Raw genomic sequence first — 20,491 nt, 5'->3', positions numbered from 1 at the left:
TTGTCAAGGAAACTATGCACTGGGATTTATACTAGTATTGTATCCTGCAGGACAGGTAAAGTAATCCTCCTATTATGTTTTGTACCTGTAAGGCCTCAAAATGATAATGTATCCAGTTTGGGATTTTGCACTTCCGAAAAGATGTAGACCAGCTGCAAAGTCCAGTGTAACCCGTAAAGAATATTCAGCTGTGTAGGGGGAAAAAAAGAGAACTGTTTCTCATTTATAAGAACTAAATGAACTAGTATTTTGGGTTTTGTTTTTTTTTTTGTCTAGAAAAAGGCAGAGAAACTGAAGTCTTAGTGTATTAAAGGGATGCTGCACACAAGAATAAACTGGTCTCCTGTCCTTTGGAAAGTAGTAGGCTTAAATTGAACCAAAAGACATAAACTTAGACTTCAGAGAAAAATTTTGTCATGGTAAAGGTATATTTTCCCTGGAATACGTTTTCAAGGATGTTGAAAATTTCTGTTGAGCTTACAAACAAGCAGAACAACATCCTCCAACGTCTGTCAGGAGTGACCTAAGTTTAAATTGATTTTCCCTTGGGGAAGAGGGGTGGACTTTCCATAGTCCCTGTGATCCTGTTTTCCTTGTGCTGAAAAGGCTAAAGAACCTTTGGGTCTTCCCTGTCCGCATCTATTCTAGCTGTGTGTGCATGTGTGTGTGTGTCTGTGTGCATGTGTGTACTTAATAAATGTGCCAATGGCTACTGCATTTTGTGCAGTATTTTGTCCTGCTGTCATGCATTAGATATGCTCAGAGTCTAACGCACAGAGCAAGCTCCTCAAGAGAGATGGAGGAGCACAAATATTGATGAACTTTGTGGGGTTTTAAACAGCAGGTGAAAAGATGGTGGGTGTACTCCATAGCAGAAATCTGAACACTTAGACCAGATTTATCCCACCTACTGAAGCATGTTTTCTATAGTTTTTTTGCATAATCAATAAGAAAGTGAGACACTGTCAGCTGGTGTTTCACCTAGAATCAGGCACTTTCAGTAATGCTGTTTTTTCTTCAAACATGTAGAGTGATATTTTTAAAGCTAGGTGGCACGCATCTGAGGCTTAGGGAGCTAGACTGGTTAAGTGTTAATGCTTATGGATTGTTTTAGATATTTTTTTTGTTTTTCTACTCAAAGGCAATACCACATTTTCACTCATTTAAATTCACTGTGCTTCTCTGAGTTTTGTGCCAGGCTTTTATCATATTCTGTTACAGTGAGCCTTTCTTTGAACTCTGGCTTCAGTCTCCTGTGACAGCCAAGGCAGCATGTAAACATAATGCTCACTACATTCTGCAGTACGGATCTTGTCAAGTGGGAGAGGGAATATTAAAAAAATGTTTAGCGCATAAAACTCAAATAGCTTGATGTGTTCAAACAGATATTTAGTATCTGCTTCGTATTTTACTAGTTTTGCAAGTCCTGTGTTTCATCATGATACAGTATTTTAAATGGCAGAATTTTCTAGTGAGCTGTTTGAGCAGTGAGTTAACTCAGTAATAGATCTAAGTATACACTTTGTCATGATTTTTACTCCCTGTGCTCATACCACTGAATTGTGACAATTTTTCTACTCACCTGTTATCAACGAACTATTCAGCTAGCTTCTTCCTACCCAGATAGACATCAGATGGAGATTTTTTTTTTTCTGTATTTGAATGAACTGATACATCTTAGCAATTCATGGTTTGAATTTGCTTTCCGCAGAGGTCGTTTTTGCCTTCTGTCCTGAGATCAAGATCATTTAGGGTGTTGTGCTGACAGCCCTAACGGATCTAATTGGTTTGCTCTGATGCTGTTGTAATCCACTTTTTCTGTCCAAATACAGACTTAAAGTGCAGTGGGTTCACTGTGACTCATAATCATCAAGGTTTAAAGGTTTTTCAGCCATTAGGTTTTATAGTGGCTGGTTTGTCCCCGTAAGCTGTTAGACATATATCTCGCATGCAGAAATTAAATGATCAGAGAGTAGTACCTAGGCTGTGGGACTGTCTAAGGGAAGGCTTGATCTCTTGACAGTCAATACCTGGCATTTTCTCTTTTGGTAGCTTTCCTTCTAGGCAAGTAACTATTTTGCAGCTCCTCAGATCTTTGTCCAGTTGTCTGGATATGTTTTGTTGAAGGGCTTCTTGCGTATCTTAAGCTGGTGCTCCAGTTCCATGTGGCTTGATCCAGCGAAGGCTCAAAGGGTCTGCAGTAACTGCACCCCAAAAATACTCCCACAAACAGTCTGGAGTATAAAAAGCTGCAGCTGCTCAGCAGCTGGGTACTATGCTGCTGCAAATACCTAGTCATGGTTCATTGTTATCTTGGTCACCAAAGAACCATTCTGTTGGTTTATAGTTGCTTCTTGAATGCTGTATAGAAGTCATAAAACTTTTTTAGTAAGAGTGTTGCTTTCAACCTAATTTTATCACATAGTTTATTTAGAACTGTATAATATACTTTCTGCATGTAATTATTTATTCTGATTAGTACTGGTATTAACTATTTTACTGTGCATTACTTCCTACAGTCTTTGTAGGAGTGATAAAATAGATATTAAAAGTTGTGTGTAAGGAGTTAAGCAGATGTACAAGATGAATTTATTAAACACAGTAAGCAATATGATATTGTTACTGTTAAGCTCTTGTTCTTTTTATACCTTTTCCTCCATACTGCTTGTTTGCATTTCTCCATTGAATTTGTATTATTAGGTTGCAGTGGTTTTTGTTGTGGAGTTGTTTGGATTTTGTTTTTTTTCCTAGAGAGGAAGGTAAGCCTTCAGTCCATGAGAGAAGGTCAGAGGTGTGTGAAGGATCTCACTCCTCCCCCTCAATATATAGCTGAATGTGGCTTAGGTCAATGGTACTGTCTGCTTCTCCACAGCTCTGATTTATTGTAGCAGCTGCTCTGAAAGCTTAACTCAAAGTTGTTACTTTTTTTCCTTTTTTTTTCCATAATTATCCACAGTATGTTGCCCTGCTTTGCTTCTTTCTGTTTCATTTTGGTTAATTTTACGGTTTGTAATCCTGCTTATGTCACGTACATTTGTTAGCAGGAAGTTTAATACACTTTTTGTGAAATGTCCTTAGGATACCTTCTCCTCCACCTCCAGCCAGAAGTCTGGAATTTTTTTTCCCTACTTAGAAACTTAAAAAGTTAAATAAGGAATATGATTGTTAAGCATGTGATACCCATGCTTAAAGCACTTATCTTTTTTCTTATTTTGAAGGCCATATAGTTAAGTAGAAGTAGTTTTCCAGAAACGCTCAAAATGTTTTAGGATGCTAAAGTATTTTTTAAATTCCTTTTCTATCTCTTTGCAGGTGTATTTGTCAGGCCTTACATCAAAAGGTTTCTGTTTTGGTGACTCACCAGTTGCAATATCTCCGTGCTGCAACTCAGATTCTAATCTTAAAAGATGTAAGTGATATCAGTATCTATTCTTTAAGTCTGATATACTTTCTAATAATGTTTTGTAATCTAAGGATGGAAAAATGTATTTACAAGCCAAAAATAAAAGTAGTTTTAACTGCATTTTCTGTCACCTTATGATCATATATGTTTTTAAGGATTAAAGTTATTAATGAAATCAATTGAATTTTCTTAATATATCTTCCCTGAAAAATCTGTTTCTGAATTTTATCATACATATATTTAATCTTATTAATTTTCTTACATGTATTTACTATACTATATTTATATATAATATAGTGTGTGTATATATATATTCTCTGTGTGCGTGTATATATAATATAGTATATATAATATACTGCAAGAGAATTACTTCTATTGAGACCCAAGACTACTTTTACTCTTGTTTTTTATGCTTTTGTATGAATTAGGAAGAACTATGTTGGTTTTGCAACTGGTCCCTTTTTTCGTTAAGGCTGAGAAATGATCACAGATATCTTTGAAACCAGGCAGTCCTTCAGCAAAGCTGGTTCCAAGCTTGGTTGTACCAGATGTTTGAGGGTAGGGGGAAAATGCAAGAATTTCAACAGTTTTTTGAGGTTGGGTGGTGAAGTTCTTTAAATTACTTTTGATGTATCATAAAACTGCAAGAAAGGGCACTAGCCACCTTTTTCCTCCCATTCAGATCACTTTAAAGGTTGCAGTAGTTTTCCAGAGATGAGTTTGGGATGGCTGAGATGTGTGGAGACATTCTGTGTTGCTCCTCATAGAGCTCTGTGAAGACTGAAAAAAAATTAAGCTGTGTTCACCCCTAGCTTTGAGTAATATAAAAAGCCTGATGGTCATGTGCATTGTTCAACAGCTTGTCCGAAAGCTGCGTAGCTAACTGCTGCAGGTTCTCCAAAGTAGTTCTTACTGGCTGTAACTGGGACTTTTGTCATCCCTTTTGTATGCTGCTTGGCCTGGTTAGCTACTGGGGAGAGAGGACTGTTTAGAGACTTAAAAGCTTGTTTCTGCTCTTCTGAATGAGGAACTGATGGTAAGAGGCTTCACCTCAGTTACTGCAGCAGGACTTGGGCTAAGCAACCACAGAATCTAGCACTCATAACCTGTGCAGCAGGGAGAGGGAGGAAAAACTGTCCTTTACAGAAAGTGTATAATGAAGATAATCAAAGCTTATATTAATTGTAGGGTAGAATGGTGGGGAAAGGTACCTATTCAGAGTTCCTGAGATCTGGCATCGACTTTGCTTCCCTTTTGAAAAAAGATGAGGAGGGAGAACAGCCATCAGTTCCAGGCACCCCCAATCTGAAGACCTCAAGGAACCGTACCTTTTCCGAGTCCTCTGTCTGGTCCCAGGGTTCTTCTGTCCACTCACAGAAGGATGGAGCAGTGGAGCAACCACCCGTGAGTGCGCAAAAGAGACTCATCTCAATTGTTGTTTGGCTGGTTTTTAACTTGGACTATGTTAAGGGTTTTCTCTGCTGCATTTGAATTTCAGTGATTATTGGTTTCCATTAGCAGGTGAGAGTTCACCCATAGTGAATCTGCCCAGCTCTGTGCTTGGCTGACAGTCCTACCACCTGGGGTACAGAGGGCAGGCATCCCACAGCTCAGGTTCAGGTTCAGCACCAACTCTCCTGGATCCAGGGATCATTCCTATAGACGTATCCAAAGGCACCACACTGTGCTTCCTATATCCTCACATGGGGTGCTCTAAAGGGCCAGTGCAGCACGTGGTTCAAATGGTTTCTGCGTGTGCATGCAGTGCTGAGCTCAAATTAATACTTCCCCTAAAATCCTGAGCTCTGGGAAGTGCACACAGAGGCTGTGGCTTCATACAGAGTCTGCATTTGAATGGTTGGCACTAACTTATCTGTATGATCATGAGCTGGCCCTGAGGAAGGAACCATGGGACTCCGCTGCACTGCTTTCCCCAGCTCTCTGGTGCTGAAAATAGCGTGTTTTGTACGATGCCAGCTTGACTTCCTGACACCTTGCTATCTCTTGGTCTGCACTGTGTAAAAGCAGCCGTAACTTTTCTGTACTGGAGCTGGCCTGGAGATGGTGTATCTGTATTCACACAGAACAGTGCAGGAGTTCCGTAACCCTGCTAGACTTGGGCTAGCACTGCATCTGTGGAACAGTTAATCACTGTGTATCCCTGCTGCTTTCCACCTTTATGCTATGGGAGGGGGTGTGTGTGCGCATGTGTATGTGTGTGTATTTTTTCCTATAATAAACATGAAGATACCAAAAAAAGGCTACTGACTGATTTTCATTCAGCCTTTTGTTTTTTATACCTTTTTGGAAGAATGTTTTTATGACAGAAAGCAGTAATCTAATCTGGTATTATTAATGTCTCAGTGGTGACTCTGCTCTTCTTAAATCCACAAACGGACCAATGTGTGCCAAACTTTTTTTTTTTCCCCCCCTCCCATCTGACAGCTCTCGTGCTGCTAAAATCAGGATAGGCTTCTCTACTCTTATGGGCAAGTAGGTGGGATTTCTCTCTTCACATCTGAGTCAGGTCTGTTGACTCCACAGCTCTTGTACAGCTGTGTCTGCTGACAGCAAAATCAAGTGTTAAATGTCCACTGAACTGGCACCAGTTTTTCTATCACATGTACTGTAAAAAAACTTCAGAATTTTGTTAATTTGAAAAGCTCTTTTGCCTTCTTTATGCCTATCTTATTTTTTCCTTTTTGGTCTTTCAGTGTCCCCTGTCCATTGTTTGCTTAATATGATTTGTCATTTAGCATTTTACTCATTTTCCCTATTAACAGATGCTTTGTTGTACTTGCAAAGAGGTGATTAAAACTTTGTGACTAATTTCTTACCCTGGGCATGTGTTGATTAAGCTTGATGCATACTTTCAGAAGAGTATTTGCTTTGAATACTTTCCTGAAAATAAAAGGTTAGACATGCTTGCATTGTGAATACTGAAACTTTCCCAAGTCAGGGCCTTAGTTTTCAGAACCCTTATGAGTGATGGCAACGTACAAGAGAAGACCAACTCAGTAAACAGTTAGCAGTATTGTCAGGGCAAATATTTCTGATTGTAAGTGAAGTCACGTTACATGCCTTGATGGAATACAAAATAAAATCCTTGCAATGTCATTTTACAGAGTAGATTTTTCACTATTATTGCACTGAGATTTTTTTTTTAAGCCATAGTTCTGATGTTTAAAGTTTTTATGTGCATAATCACTTTATCTCCTTATTTAATTGCTTGCTAATTCTGAACTCTGACTTTCAAGTGACTTAGTTTTGAATCTGTAACTGCAAGGTTGACACTCTGTTCTGTGAGGTTTTTTTGTTTGTTTGTTTTTTTAGGTTGAAAATGCACTGGCTGCCCTGCCAGAGGAGAGTCGCTCTGAAGGAAAAATAAACTTTAAAGTTTACAGAAAATATTTCACTGCAGGAGCAAACTACTTTGTAATTTTTATACTTTTACTATTCAATATTTTGGCACAGGTAAGTTGTCTGGAGCCACAAGTAATGAAAGTATTTTGATTTTGTCTTTCTTTAAATATAGTGTATGCTTGTTTCAACTGAAATGTTTGAGAACATGATGTTCTTTTATCTAATAATTGTGTAATATACTCAGTCATGCTTTGTGTATTAACGTGTACTTTTTGTATAGTATTGAGCAGTTTTGTACTGGTCTTTATTCAGCAGTCTTAATATTTTCATTAAGTGATTATTTTACTGGCAGTGCAGCACATGAATTGTAAGCCTGTCTAGTTTTCAGAGATACAGAACAAAATTATAAGGTACAAGAAATAGTCTTAACAAATCTGAAGAAACAACGTTTTTTCAGTTGAGGAGGGCAAAGAGGTTGACTGGATATGGGAGGATAGATTCTGGCAGAAGTGTTGAAAGAAAAACTCTTTTGCTGCTGGTAGCTTATGAAGAGGACTAGAAGGAAGGTCACTGTTTAACAGATTAAGAAAGTAAGGAGGAAGGTAGGGAAATATGCTGTGTGTGATGCAGAGTGTAGCAGATACCTAAGTTTTTTTGTTGTTGTTGTTGTTTTTTGTTTTTAACAAGCAAAAAGGTTTTGAAAATTATTGAAAGAAATGGCCAGCTAAGGAAGCTGTGTGAAGATAGCTTATTGCCTTTTTCTCTGTTTCCTGATGAGAAAGCTCAAACTCATTTCATGGAAATGATTGCTGGTCTTGGCTTTAAAATAGTGTGCGTATATATGTGTGTATGTATTGAGACACATTACTTCCTTTCTGATTGTCCTTGAATCGAGGCTTTTGAAAAGATCACTGAGCATGATCAAATGTTTGCAGTAGACCATCCAGAATTTTAATTCAATTGAACACAGGTTTATTTTGAGATAAATAACCCTATTACAAGTTTAGAGTCACCTCTGGGCACAGAAGGAAAGTGGCAATACAGTTTCTTTTCTTCTTTCTCCTCCCTCCTCCTTCAACTCTGTTTCTAATAATTATCTCCCATAAACACAAATTTCTGGACTGGTAACATCAGAAAGTTTGCTAATCAAAAAGCATTTTGGAATATCTCTAGTAGTAAATATAGGAACTGAAAAAATGGATTCTTTAATGTGCAATTAATATATGTTAGGGAAAGCTACTATATTTTGTTTGCTTAATTGTATTGCTTTCCTTTAGTTCTCTATCAAGTAAGGTAATTCAAGGTAACTTCTTTCTTTGTAGAGGGTTCTAATGCACTTTCTAATGTGCTTTGCAAATTGCTGCTGGTCTTGAAAGACTGGATGGCATACTTTTCTGAATATGCGATGTTTTCCCAGAGAACATAAAAGAATAGCTAAGGAAATTTAATTTTCTAATGTTTTTAATTTTTGTAGGATGATTCTTGTTTTTGTGTTTGTTTTTTTTTTTACTCAAGGTGGCATATGTGCTCCAGGATTGGTGGCTTTCTTACTGGTAAGTTAATGATAATAACCGCTCAGCTATTTCTGCCTTTTCAGTCAAGTGCTTTTTGTCTAATAGAAATCAGTGCTATATAGGTAGGAGAGAAAAACTTGCTATGGGAAACTTCAGCATTTGTTCAGCTTTCTTTTCTGATCTCCTCTTATTTTATCTGTGTGAAAAATTTCAACTTTTATGGTGAAGTCTGATAGCTTCTCCTCGCAGTGTGATCCATGACAGCATCAAGTACATGTGATCCTTTAAGCTAAAGGTCTCAGCAGAGTTAAATCTAGTAGAAGTTAGATGTGTGTATGTGTGAATATTTGCAAAAGGTGATTTGATGATCGTTATCTTTTGTATGCATTTCCACAGGGCAAATAATCAAGAGAAGTTGAATGTCACAACAAATGGAAATAATGGAGTAAATGAGACTGAACATCTAGACCTTAACTTTTATTTAGAAATATATGCAGGTAATTACACACACACATATGTGTTTGTGTATGTATATAGTTTATATTAAAAAGCTATTATTTGACTTATTATAACAGGCAGCTTTGTGGAGTGCACAGCAATGGCAGTGTGGGGAAACGGGATTCTGAGCAGTGACTGAGTAATGTCTTAACAGATTAACAGCCTGAGCCTTGTTTCCTGACTAAATTAATTGGAATAATTAAAGAAAAAAATCTAACAGAAAAAATAGGTTGAATGCAGAGTCTTAATTTGCTTTGCCTGGATTTTTAGAAAGTAAACTAGGAATTGAGTATTCAAAAAGTCAGTCACTGTAAGCTTGTGGTTATTGTCTATACCAATAGGTCGTTCAGCTAAATCTTCAGTCATTATATGGATGTGCAAGAGGGATTAGAAATTGATCCTCATTCTGCAATTCAGTGTTCCAGTTTTTTTATATAATATACTGCTGTTTTAAAACTTGGCATGGCCATATTCCTTCTGAAGTACCATAACAAAAGAACCAATTTTTAAAGTAAATCCTAGATAAGTATGCAAATCAAGATTAAAAAAAAAAATTTAATATATTTCAGTAGGACTTAGATAGATATATGCCTCTGAATATCCCAGAAAGGGCATCAATCTTTATCCTCAGACATCGAAACATCTTAAAATACTATTCTGAAGGATAGTAAAAATGAGCATAGAAAAATAATGTGTAGAAATATGCTTTCTCTCAGATCCTAGCTGTTTAGCACTTAACTTCTAGTTATTTACAGGTTTGTATGCATAGTAATTTCTTGATGGAGATTTTTGATAGATCTGAGCAAACAGCGGAGTGCCAGAAGAATATGCACAGAGAGGACAGGTCTTTTTTATTTATTACTTTTCTTATTTATTTTGTTTATGTTTATATATATATTTTTAATGAGAATCCATGTGACCTAGGCACTTGACAGAAAACATTGTGCTGTCCTGAGAAACAACAATTTAGGAGCCAGATAATCTCAATTCTTATTTGCTCTGTGTAATATCTTATTTTGTGAGCAGTTCCAGTGGATTGCACAGTATGATTAAGGATGGTAAACTTGGGCTTCTCTGGCTGTATAACCTAAACCGTATTACAGAAAATTTTATACTTTAAGGCAAATTTTGTTTTAGATAACAGAACAGCAGAAGTTAACCCAGTACTGAAATAATTAGATGGCTCAATGATATATTTGCATTAATTGAACAGAAAGCAATGATTTGCTTACAGAAAGTTGTAAGTCGAGCTGAAAAACAGTTGCAAAAAGGTTGTTAATTTCATATATGTAGTACATAATTATGTAATTTACCCTTTTCTATAGCTTCTGAAACTGTATAAAATAATTTAGTATTTTCATTTCTGATCCTTGGTGTTTGAAAAAATCACCATGGTAGTTCCTTCCTAGTCTTTGTTCTTTTTGTAAGATAAAGATTTGGAAGAGTAAAAAAATTCCGTTACAGGAATCCCCGTTGGCCAGAACTGAGGTACAGCTTCTACACCTTTCTGTGAAGGGAGCCTGCCAAGAGCCCTAGTCCCTCTAGTACGGAGGAGATAAGCTTGTAAATATGGAAAACAAAAACCTTCTGCCTGAGGCAGGCTGGATAAAAGACTTGAAAGGAAGTCTCATTCTTCCCCCTTCTCCCCACCACTAGGTCTTTTCAGGTGATTCATTCACTCTGGTTGTGCCAGCAGCTTCCAGTGATTTCCAAGACTGAAGCTGTGCAGAAGTGCAGGGTTCCCAGGAACGTTTTCCTCTCCTCCTATCACTCCCACAGGCTGCTTTTAGGCTTGGGCTCTGCCATAGCCCCCTTCCTTGATACCTCTTCTGCTCCTTTTCTGCCTGACCTGGCTTTCCTGCTTGGGTATATCCAGTTGCTCTTGGAGAATTTGGTTTCTTCTCCCTGACTCAAAACGCAGCAGTTGGGACAAGGCAAACAGGCTCCCATTCCAGTTGCACTGCCACGTTATTTTTTCATGAAAAACAGCACTATGCAGAACCTAGGCAATAAACTCTGAGCAGGCAAGTGGAGTGGTTATCCCTTTTCTTGCATTGTGGGAGGATACAGCAGTGTAGGCTATTAAACAGGATGGTATAACTGATTGACCTAACTGCATCATGTCATTTAAAACTTCACTCTTTCCCACTGTTACCATAGGAGTACCTGAATTGCGTCCAGTTTTTCCCTGTCCTTACAATAAGCAATGTTTGTGTTGATAGTGAGGATGTAGTTTAAAGGTATTCTCAAGTCCGTGCAGCCTGAGCATCTGGGCCAGTGGTATCTAAGCTTGGTTTCTGGAGCTCCTGGAGCATGCCTTTCACCGGCTCGGAACTTGCGCAGGCATGTTGCAGGTCACAAACATAGGAAGCGGACCAGCAGCAGTCTTATCGTTCTTCGTTGATGTCTTTTGACCTTTAGCACCCCTGTCTTGTAAGCAGAGAGGTGCCTGAAAGAAAGACTAACAGTCTGCAGACCAATTCCCTAGAAGGGCTCCGTTTCACATGGCGTAAAGAATGCATCTTATACTGTGTTAAAGAAATACCCATAATTTAAATGGTTTGATGTGGTTTGTAAGGTGAAGAATAACATGAGTAGTTTGGGCTGACTGAGAATAACTCAGGATTGGCTTTAAATAGCCACATGTGTATTACTTGGTTAATACCTGCTGGCAAATACTGAGTATTCGCAGTGACCTCTGCAAACCACAGTTACGCATGACACTGTGAAATGCATTTCTTCACAGAACTGGTACTTGGAGGGTTTTAATACAGATTTATTTTATGGGGTAACAGATATTTTCTGTATTTTTATAAAGTACTGATTCTTTATAAAAGAAAAAGAGAAATTGTTTAAATTGGTAATATGAGAGTAACTGAAGCTATTAACAAATATAAGGTGTCTATGTTCTGCACTCAGTCTGAGTCCTTAGGCTTAAGTTTGGACTCTTGCTGTACACAGAAAGCAACAAAGTTAGTTTTTAGTTCAGTTTTATTTTGAAACTCTTTTTCTTGTGAAAGATGCCTATCTCTATGTATTCTCTGACCATATCTTTTTAATTTCAGGTTTAACAGTGGCTACAATACTCTTTGGCATAATAAGAAGTCTTCTGGTTTTTCAAGTTCTTGTTAATTCTGGCCAGACTTTGCACAACAAAATGTTTCAGTCCATTTTGAAAGCTCCTGTGTTGTTTTTTGACAGAAATCCTATAGGTGAGTTTAATAGTCAAAACCCTTCCATATAATGTACCTCATTAATTATGTTAAATATACTATTTTTGAACAGTTCTGAAATTATAGTATTTTTGTACAATTGTGTTTTTTTGCTTCTTTAATTAAAGTCTTCACATTTAGTAGTGTGGTGTTTTAAATTGGAAAGTCAGAATATCAAATGCTTATTGTAAATTAATCTTACTCTTTTCAAATGCAGTCTAAGGTAAATGAATGAACTGTGGCTTTGGTCTGTACATCAAACCTGCCAGTTGCATTGCTAATGATCTAGTTCAGTTACACAAGTCTCTCTTTTCTGTGTTGTGCTTTTATCTGAAAAGCTGACCCCAAAAGTTATTTGTTCTTTTTAAAAATAATTTTAAGTAAGGGTGGTAATTCGGAGTTGTGGAGAAACTCTGTAGTTTGCCATCCTTTGAGAATGGACAAAAACATAAAGCATGCAATTTAAAACTGTAATCTGTATCCTTAGTTATCAAAGAGAAAGGAAAGGGATAATTTGAAGCAGAGTGAAGAGTGAGGAAGTTGGGTAGTACTGATTTAATAGCCATTGGTGTATGAGAAACAGAAATCTGATGGCCCTTTTGGTCTTCATTCTCTTGAAGAAAAGTAACAGTTTTTTTCACTCAGTTGCAGAAGTTGTTTTATAATCATAAGGCTGTATGGGGATGGCTTTTCTGTTTCAGAGAAATTACTAATATTTTTAGAAAAAATATTCATGTGGAGAAAAGGTCTGGATCCATAATATGATAAATGGAACGTGTACAATTTCTACTACTTTTTTTTTCTTTTATTCTACAACGGCATAAGTCTAAGGCCATGTTATGATGGTCTGCTTGTGCTGTGAGTATGTGGTAATTTAAAATGAAGGCCACTGCAAAGGATTAGAAGTGAAACTCTAAACTCAGGAGACAGGTTAGTGGAGAGCTAATGAGTGTTATGCATCACAAGAAATTGTAGTACTGACTAATGGGGGTCGTTGTCAGGTAGGCAAGCTTTTTCCTTTTCTCTTTTCTTTTATATGCCGCAGTTGCAGTTACCTTATTTTTGAGGGAATACATAGCCGTCTTGTAAGAATGTTCATAGTTTGGCTGATTATAACAAACTAATTCATAACAATAGAGTAAACATGAGGGGCAATATAGAGGAATACATAATTACTTACCTTGTATCACACTGTAAGCCTAAATTAGCAGTGCTTTGTAAAAGAGTGACTTTCATAAAACCTGCCTATTGCTGCTATTCACATGCTGTCATGGCTTACAAATGTGTACTCCCATTTATCAGCAGCTGTTTTATAATAAAAGCTTAACTTTGGTGTGTATATGTTTCTCTTTCTTCATCTTTCTTTTGCTCATGGTAGTCTGCAAAGGCACTCCTGTTCAGACGTTTTATACATCTTTAAAAAAGGAAAAAAGAAAAGGAAGAAGATGTGAAACTCTTGATGCTCTTATTCAGAACTGCAGTGTGTAGTAATTCTGAAATTCAGTTTTGAACATCTTTTTTTTTAAACAGCTGATTTTGGCTTTTTTTTTTTTAACTGTATATGCATCTGATTTTAGAACTTCATTCTGAAGATGCCTTTTTTGCTGTACTAATGACTTCTACATTGGGATGAGGTTGGTTCAAGTAAAAGAAGTCTTCATTTTTTGTAAAGAGGTGCTTTACTTTGAAAGAGATATTGAAAAGCAATTGTTCAAGTCTCATTTTTGTAGTGTTGTCATTGTAATATCCAAGCCAAGCTACTAGTTATCATATCCCATATTAGCATAGCTGAGATTGTAGTGACAAAAACAGTGATGGATTTGTCATTTAAGCATCCAGTGCATTCTCAATATGTGTTAAGTTTCTAAGACCATAGCAGAAGTGATTTCGAACTGACCTTATCTTTTGCTGTTTGAATTTTCCAAAAAATAAGCAGCAATAAAAAATGCGACAGACAGTACTTTGAACACACAGTGATCTATGTTCCAAAGTCTAGGAAGGAGACTTAAATAAATAGAAGTCCCAAGCACTCAGTAGTTCTTATTGGATAAACAGACTAATGAGCAGCATCAGGGAGTTGACATTAGGAAATGGAAATATATGGTGAATCATGACGTGTCTGTCAACTCCCAACAGTGCAGATGAATCAGTCATGGTGATAAAGGAAATGAATTCTCTTTAAAAAAAAAAAAAAAAAAAAAAAAAAAAAGAATCAGCTTCGATATGAGACCAAACCTCTCTTTATATATTGTGTTAGCAATATATAGGGAAGGGAAGGTTGTAAAGGGAATGGTAATGAGCATCTTACCCAAATCATACAAGAATTTGAATGTATTTTTGCGAACTTAGGTGATCTAGAGTAGAAGCAGGAGGGGAATATGAAGACCCCTCCCCTTTCTCCATTCCCACTCAAAAATGTTTTATGTACAGATTTCACCTTTCTGTAATTTGGCACATATGTAAAAATTGAGTTAGACGTTACTGCCATATTAACCATGTTAATAAACAACTGTCTCTTTTTTTAAGGACTTAACCTAACCCTGTTGAATGGATTTTCTTAAGTAATTAAAGTATTTTGTATTATCCATCATTCTAAAAGAATGATCAGATGTTTAGGACTGAAATTCAGATTTAGCAACAGATACCTACACAGCACCAATTAATAGTGAAAACTTGATGGAAAGTGATAGATTATGTGGTTGTATCTTAGGGATTACTGCATTTTACTTGTCTGCATTTGTTAACAGAGCTTGTTTACTACTTTGGAATGTATGAGTTGACCCTTTCTTCTCCAGCTTCCTTTGCTCTTCTATCCACATTGCAGTAAGGGGATTGCATGCATGTCAAGTTATATATACGGAGGAAAATGTGGATGTTTTCTGCTTCATGGTGAATGCTTCATACATTCTGCTTCATCTGTTCACGTGCAGGAATGAAGGAGTTGATTTCTGTGCAAGTCTAGCACAAGAGGGCAGCATGATCTGTTTTATCCCAGTCCAGCTTGTTAGACAGATAACATAATGTATCTGTAATATTTTTGGAGATGATATTTGAGGAGTGAATTTCCAATCTCTACACCGAGCAATAGTAACGTGGTTCTGTTCAGTTATCTTCATTATCTGCAAATATAATATTTTGTCTGAGTATTTTACACTGTAAGTGTTTCATCTTCATGTAACTTTTGAGTTCAGGAACTTTGTTGGCTTTGTAATTAGTTGCCGAAAGAGTCAGATAACCCTATAGAGTCAGTTGCTTTGGCCCAGTCAAGGAGACCTGCAGCCATTATTCCTTTAATTTCTTTTCCAAGATGTTTGTAACATTTCAAAACAAATTTGATAGAAAGCTAGTTTAAAGGGAGAAGGGCTTCAGCAGTGATGATGGTTAAACTGGGAGTTCCCTTTTTTGAAATTAGTTTCTTGATAGTCTAGGAGATGCTAGTTTTGACCGGCTTCAGGATTTGATTCAAGATTACTTGCTTAGATTGTAGATAAATTGTTCTTTTTCTGGGATTTAGTGGCAGAGATTTCTTTAGAGAAGGAATGCTAATATGTGACTGCATCACTTCCAGTAATGGTACTTTTTGTGGATATTGTGTGTAATTTTGAATTACATTGAGTTTAGGAAACTGAAACCTGCTGCTGCTGTGCTGATAGGTGCTGTAAGAATGAATGAATGATAAGCATGAATTTGTTCAGAAAAATAGGAGTCGGTTCCCCCTCCAGAGATCTGTCTAAAATTCAGATTGAACCAGAACCACTACACTACAGAAACACACACGAAAATCTTAACTCATTTTTCTTTTTTTAATTGTGCCTCTCAAAACTCTTGAGTCTGATAATTCATAGGAGGAGGATAAATATTTTGGCAGACATTACAGCCATCCTAGAGATAGAAAGCACCCAATTGTGTGACAGTTTTCCTCCACCTGCTAAATTAGTGGCTTATTTGCACAAATGCTTTGTGGAAGCTGTAAATAAACATTGATCTCTTTGGGTGCTTACCCAAACATTGAGGTTTGACCAGGCTATAAGAAAAATGTTCTCATGTCTTGGCAGCCAGAAATGACATGCAAAATTGATAGCTAATAGTAGCATATAAAAGCGAACTGTTAACTATTAAAAGGGAGATAAAAATGTGAAACAAACTCTACAGTACAGCATCACTTTTGTTTTTCTTTAAGGCATGGGGATTTTAATTATGGTGTTCATAAGTCAAGTGTTGAAACACCTATAATGCGACAGAGAAAGTTCCTTTATAGGATTAAAAGCATGTTCATCAATACACAAGTGTCTATCTGCATTTTATCTGACAGAAGCATCAGATGGGCAATGTTGTCAAAGTATTTAAACCATATAATATTTGCAACAAATATGATATTTCAGCAGTCTGAAAATTACAGTGCTGATAATGAGGTTGTTTAAATTATAGCTCTATCAGTTGGATAGTGAAACTGCTCTAGTTGGTGTACATTAATATATGCTTGTTCACACAAGTTATTCTGCTGAACAAGTAGCATGTTTGAACAAGAAATACTGGTCTTAAACCCTGTGATTTACAGTAGGTGGTGTTTTGGCATATCATACAGTTAACAAGGCAAAGCTTCATGTTAAAATATTTCATTTGTAGTCTCATTCATCACCGATATAAATATTCAGCAGCGATGCCAGAAAATGGATTGTATTCCTATTTGACTCAGCGACTCAATTGCTTGCTTTCTTCTGAAACAAGATCTGTGCTATCCTTTTGATGCAGTTTTCAGGTATTTTCCTTGTGGTCAAGATGAATTCTGAGGGATTGAGAGAAAGGATACGAGCTTATTTGTTAGCCTTCATGTTCCCTTAAACTAATACAAAAAGTATGTTGTCCTTAAGTAGGGAAGGCTTTATTTTTGACTTTCTGTGCCAAGTTCGGAAACCTCTTCACGTGTACACAGGTTTGTTAGTTTATGTTGAAAAGAAGTCCCTACAGACAGCCTTTTGTTGTAAAATAAGAATGCATTCTCTGTTCCGTGTTGGTAATCACTTGCATTTGTTGTTAGTTAGATGGCAACACAATAGATTCCATCAATCACCGAGATCCTTAGCAACCACAGAACATGCTAAATATTATGTTTGGGTGTTTGAGTGGAACAGCTCGTCACTAAAGTAGGTGTGGTAATTAAAACCTGTTGGGTTGCTACATGTGTTTAAAAAAATCCTTAATATTTCTTTTCATGTAACAATGGCTACATGTACTTTAAACCTTATCAGGGCGTGATTATTAAATGGTATTTTGTGGGAGTTGCTCGTTTACTGCTAGTATTATCATAGCTTTTGTTAAGAGTTTAAATAGCCTTACACTTCCATGTATTTTATCGCTATTGTGATTTTCGTCAGGAACCTTTATAAAGCTGATTACTGTAGGAGTAGTCTTTAAAGTTAGTAAATAGTACTCTGGAGTTTTGTTTCCATTTATTATCTATTAGCATAACTCAATTCAACTCCATCCTTATTTTTCTTTGCAATAATAATTGAATGAAACTTGCCCATAAACTGATGAGACAAGCCCATTACATTTTCGGTTCACCCAAGTCAGTGCTCACCCTATTTACACTTAATATGTGGGATAAAATTAAAAGGTTTACAAAAGCTGTTTGTAGGTGGGGCAGTGCATTATTTGATACAGGAATAGTGTGAAGCTTGTACTGACAACCACTTCCAAGTGCAATCTCCTGCTTTCCTGGCACAAGATTTCAAGTCCTTTAACAGAAATTTTCTATCTTTCTCACATTAAGACCCCCCTGGCAGGGAAAATGGCCTGCGGTGAAACTCATTTCTGACTGTATGCTGACCTGCCAAGATACTACAATTCCAGGTTTTCCTTTGCTAAAGCAACCACAAAGAGAGCTGCTCCTGCTCTACCTCGACCAAATGCAGAGTAGGCAGAGAGGAGTTGACAGAGATAAAGACATCTAATTAAAAGTATTGGTTTTATAAGACTGAACAAAAGTAATTCAGGAACGTGGCAAGGGTAGCAGAAATGTAAAAAAAAAAAAAAAATAAAAAAAAATAAAATAAAAAAAGGAGTTATGTTTCAGTGTCACATAGATGACAGGAGATCTGTGACAAGCAGGAAGAAAATACTGGTCTGAGACACTTGGAAAACAGAGGGACAGACCGCAATAATATCAGTGAAGAACTGTGAGGGGTTGAAAAGAATGCCTGGCTGATGTGGTGATGCTACTGCAAGTGAGCTTTTGGAGATTACCTGAAAGATGGAGTTTGTCTTTGCTAATGATTAAATATATATTTGTTTACTGTTTTTCATCTGCTTAAAAACTGTGGGATGCTGCTATGTTTGCTGTAAATAGTGGAGGCTGGAAGCTGCACATGGAAAGGGCCTTTTTTCTTGCTGTTTATGAATAGCAATTCTGAGTGGGAAATGAAAATTTTGAGGGATGAGGAAAAAGGTCTCAAAAAATTCTCCGTTTTCATTGTCTTGGAAAAAAGTATAAGCATCCCCCAAAAAGTTATTTTGGGGAAGAGCAGGGCAGGGATAACAAATAGCCAAGTGTTTAGAGCATGTTACGTGGAATGTGTGAAAGGAAGTCCCAGTACCCTCACTGGCTGTTTTAATAAGGGTCTTGAACATGTGGCTCGCGCATCCTAGGTGAAAGCCCTGCACATCAGGCAATTGGCTTTTCTGGTCTCTTTCCTGTGCTGTAATCTTCCGTTGTCATCTTGTGGATACACAGACACAGAGTACTGTGGTGTTTGCAGAAAAACCAGCCCATTTTGTGTTTTTTAAGAGTGGCTGTAAATTGCAAGAAAACAGACTATTACAATGCAAACGCATTTCATTAGCTGTATTCTTCTGTTTTATAATGCACAGAAATCTCTCTCCCAGATGATCCTAGGTAATCTGCACTGCAGCATCTGGGTGACTGAATTAGTCTTTTTTTCAGGTTGCCAGCATCTTGCAGATTATCCAACAAGTGAAGATTAGTTTGTGCCTGTGGTGATCTTAGAGAGTGTTTGGAAACAATACAAAACAAAAAGGCACTTCTCGATCCAAAATTAAAATTTTAGTATAGAAAAGAGTGATTCATGTATCTGAATCTGTCTTTTTTGGCTATCCAGAATAAAACTGAATGATAGAACCGAACAAATAAGGGAGTGGGGCGCTCTCTGCCTTTAGAGGTATTGAATCAAGGACTGCTTTAGTGTGCTGTTCAGTTTGAAAATACAAACCTGATAGCCAGAAATAAGTACTAAGCTATTTGCAAAAAGTACAAGACAACATTTACTTGCTTGCTCCAACCTTAGCTTTCCCAGGTTTTCTTTTTGTCCAAATCATTTTGGATAGATTCTTTGTCAGTGGTGTTTTATGTCTTCAGATGAATAAAAACACAGGACCTCCTTCAGGTTTGATTCCTGCCATTGTTTTACACCAAATAACATCATGTTATATTTAAAGGAGGCAGCACTATGATGTCCTGTATAGGTTGACAGCTAGCAGTCCTAAGGTAGCTTTTACATTTGTAAAAATGTGGTTATTAAAGCCATACAGGTACTTTAAAATAGTATTAAGCATATGAAGAAAACTTTTCTTGTTTTATTAGTTTCTGGACAATAGTCCTCAAACCAGAATACTGTTATGTAGTGGACATTTATTGCTTATTTTCTTCTTTCAGAAGTAGGTGGCTTGAAACTGGAAACTGTGGGTTCATGAAAGCTTGTTTTAATGTTCATTTAAATTCAACGTAGCTGTTGAATTCTGCTTGAACAGAATATTTAGTTGTGGTTGTCTGTAAGAAGAGGCTGCGGAATGAGGAGACTTCTGTAACATGTAGAGAATCTAAGGCTGTGTTTAGCCATTATTCATCTAAATTCTGAGTAGAGGATTGTTCTCACAGAGCCGCACGCAAAGCTGTTATATGGGATAAAGGTATCAGAGAGTTCACTGATTCGCAGCTGGGTGGTTCAGATTATAAATGTATTGTACACTAATGAGTCTTTTTTTCATGTTGACTTTTGCTTCTGTGGAAGACTTGTGAATGACGACTGACCTGCAGTTCTGCTGTGCTTCTATATTTTGCATGCCTCCATCCTTCCTTGTTCACTAATTCAAAAAGAATATTGATGTCACTAATATGCCTCAAACTTGAGCTTTTAGCATGGGCAACAAGTATGGCATCCAGAAAATCTAAGGAAGACTAAATTAAACTGCTCATAAGTTCATTTCTTTTCTGTCTGCCAACATGTTTCTTGTTAGTTTTCACCTACTATATACCATTATTTATCCTCTGCTTTCTGTGCCTATGAATGCTACTTTTCCATCTCTCCCAATGCCTTTAAGCTGTCTTCTGCATATACTCTGCCCCCTTTCAAACATAAATCTGCACTAACCTATTAGTATTTGGAGACACAGGGCAGAATAATCTGATGGCATGTGGAAGAATGTGAAGGTGAAGATTTGGAATATGGACTTATTGCTAGCAATGATAAGACACAGAAGATGGA

General features: G+C 36.9%; 1 protein-coding gene across 1 annotated transcript in view; it reads left to right on the top strand.

Moving 5' to 3' along the window:
* The window catches only part of ABCC4 (ATP binding cassette subfamily C member 4 (PEL blood group)), a 152,095-nt gene that overhangs the window by 47,939 nt on the left and 83,665 nt on the right, over positions 1-20,491 (top strand). The window contains exons 14-19 of the mRNA XM_067293393.1: positions 3,313-3,409; positions 4,592-4,807; positions 6,737-6,877; positions 8,282-8,319; positions 8,677-8,777; positions 11,844-11,990. Coding sequence (XP_067149494.1) covers positions 3,313-3,409; positions 4,592-4,807; positions 6,737-6,877; positions 8,282-8,319; positions 8,677-8,777; positions 11,844-11,990 — 740 coding nt within the window. The remainder of the gene's footprint in view (positions 1-3,312; positions 3,410-4,591; positions 4,808-6,736; positions 6,878-8,281; positions 8,320-8,676; positions 8,778-11,843; positions 11,991-20,491) is intronic.

Source organism: Apteryx mantelli, chromosome 1 (genome assembly GCF_036417845.1).
Source record: "Apteryx mantelli isolate bAptMan1 chromosome 1, bAptMan1.hap1, whole genome shotgun sequence".
Classification (NCBI taxonomy): Eukaryota; Metazoa; Chordata; class Aves; order Apterygiformes; family Apterygidae; genus Apteryx; species Apteryx mantelli.
This window is presented reverse-complemented; position numbering and strand designations above follow the sequence as displayed.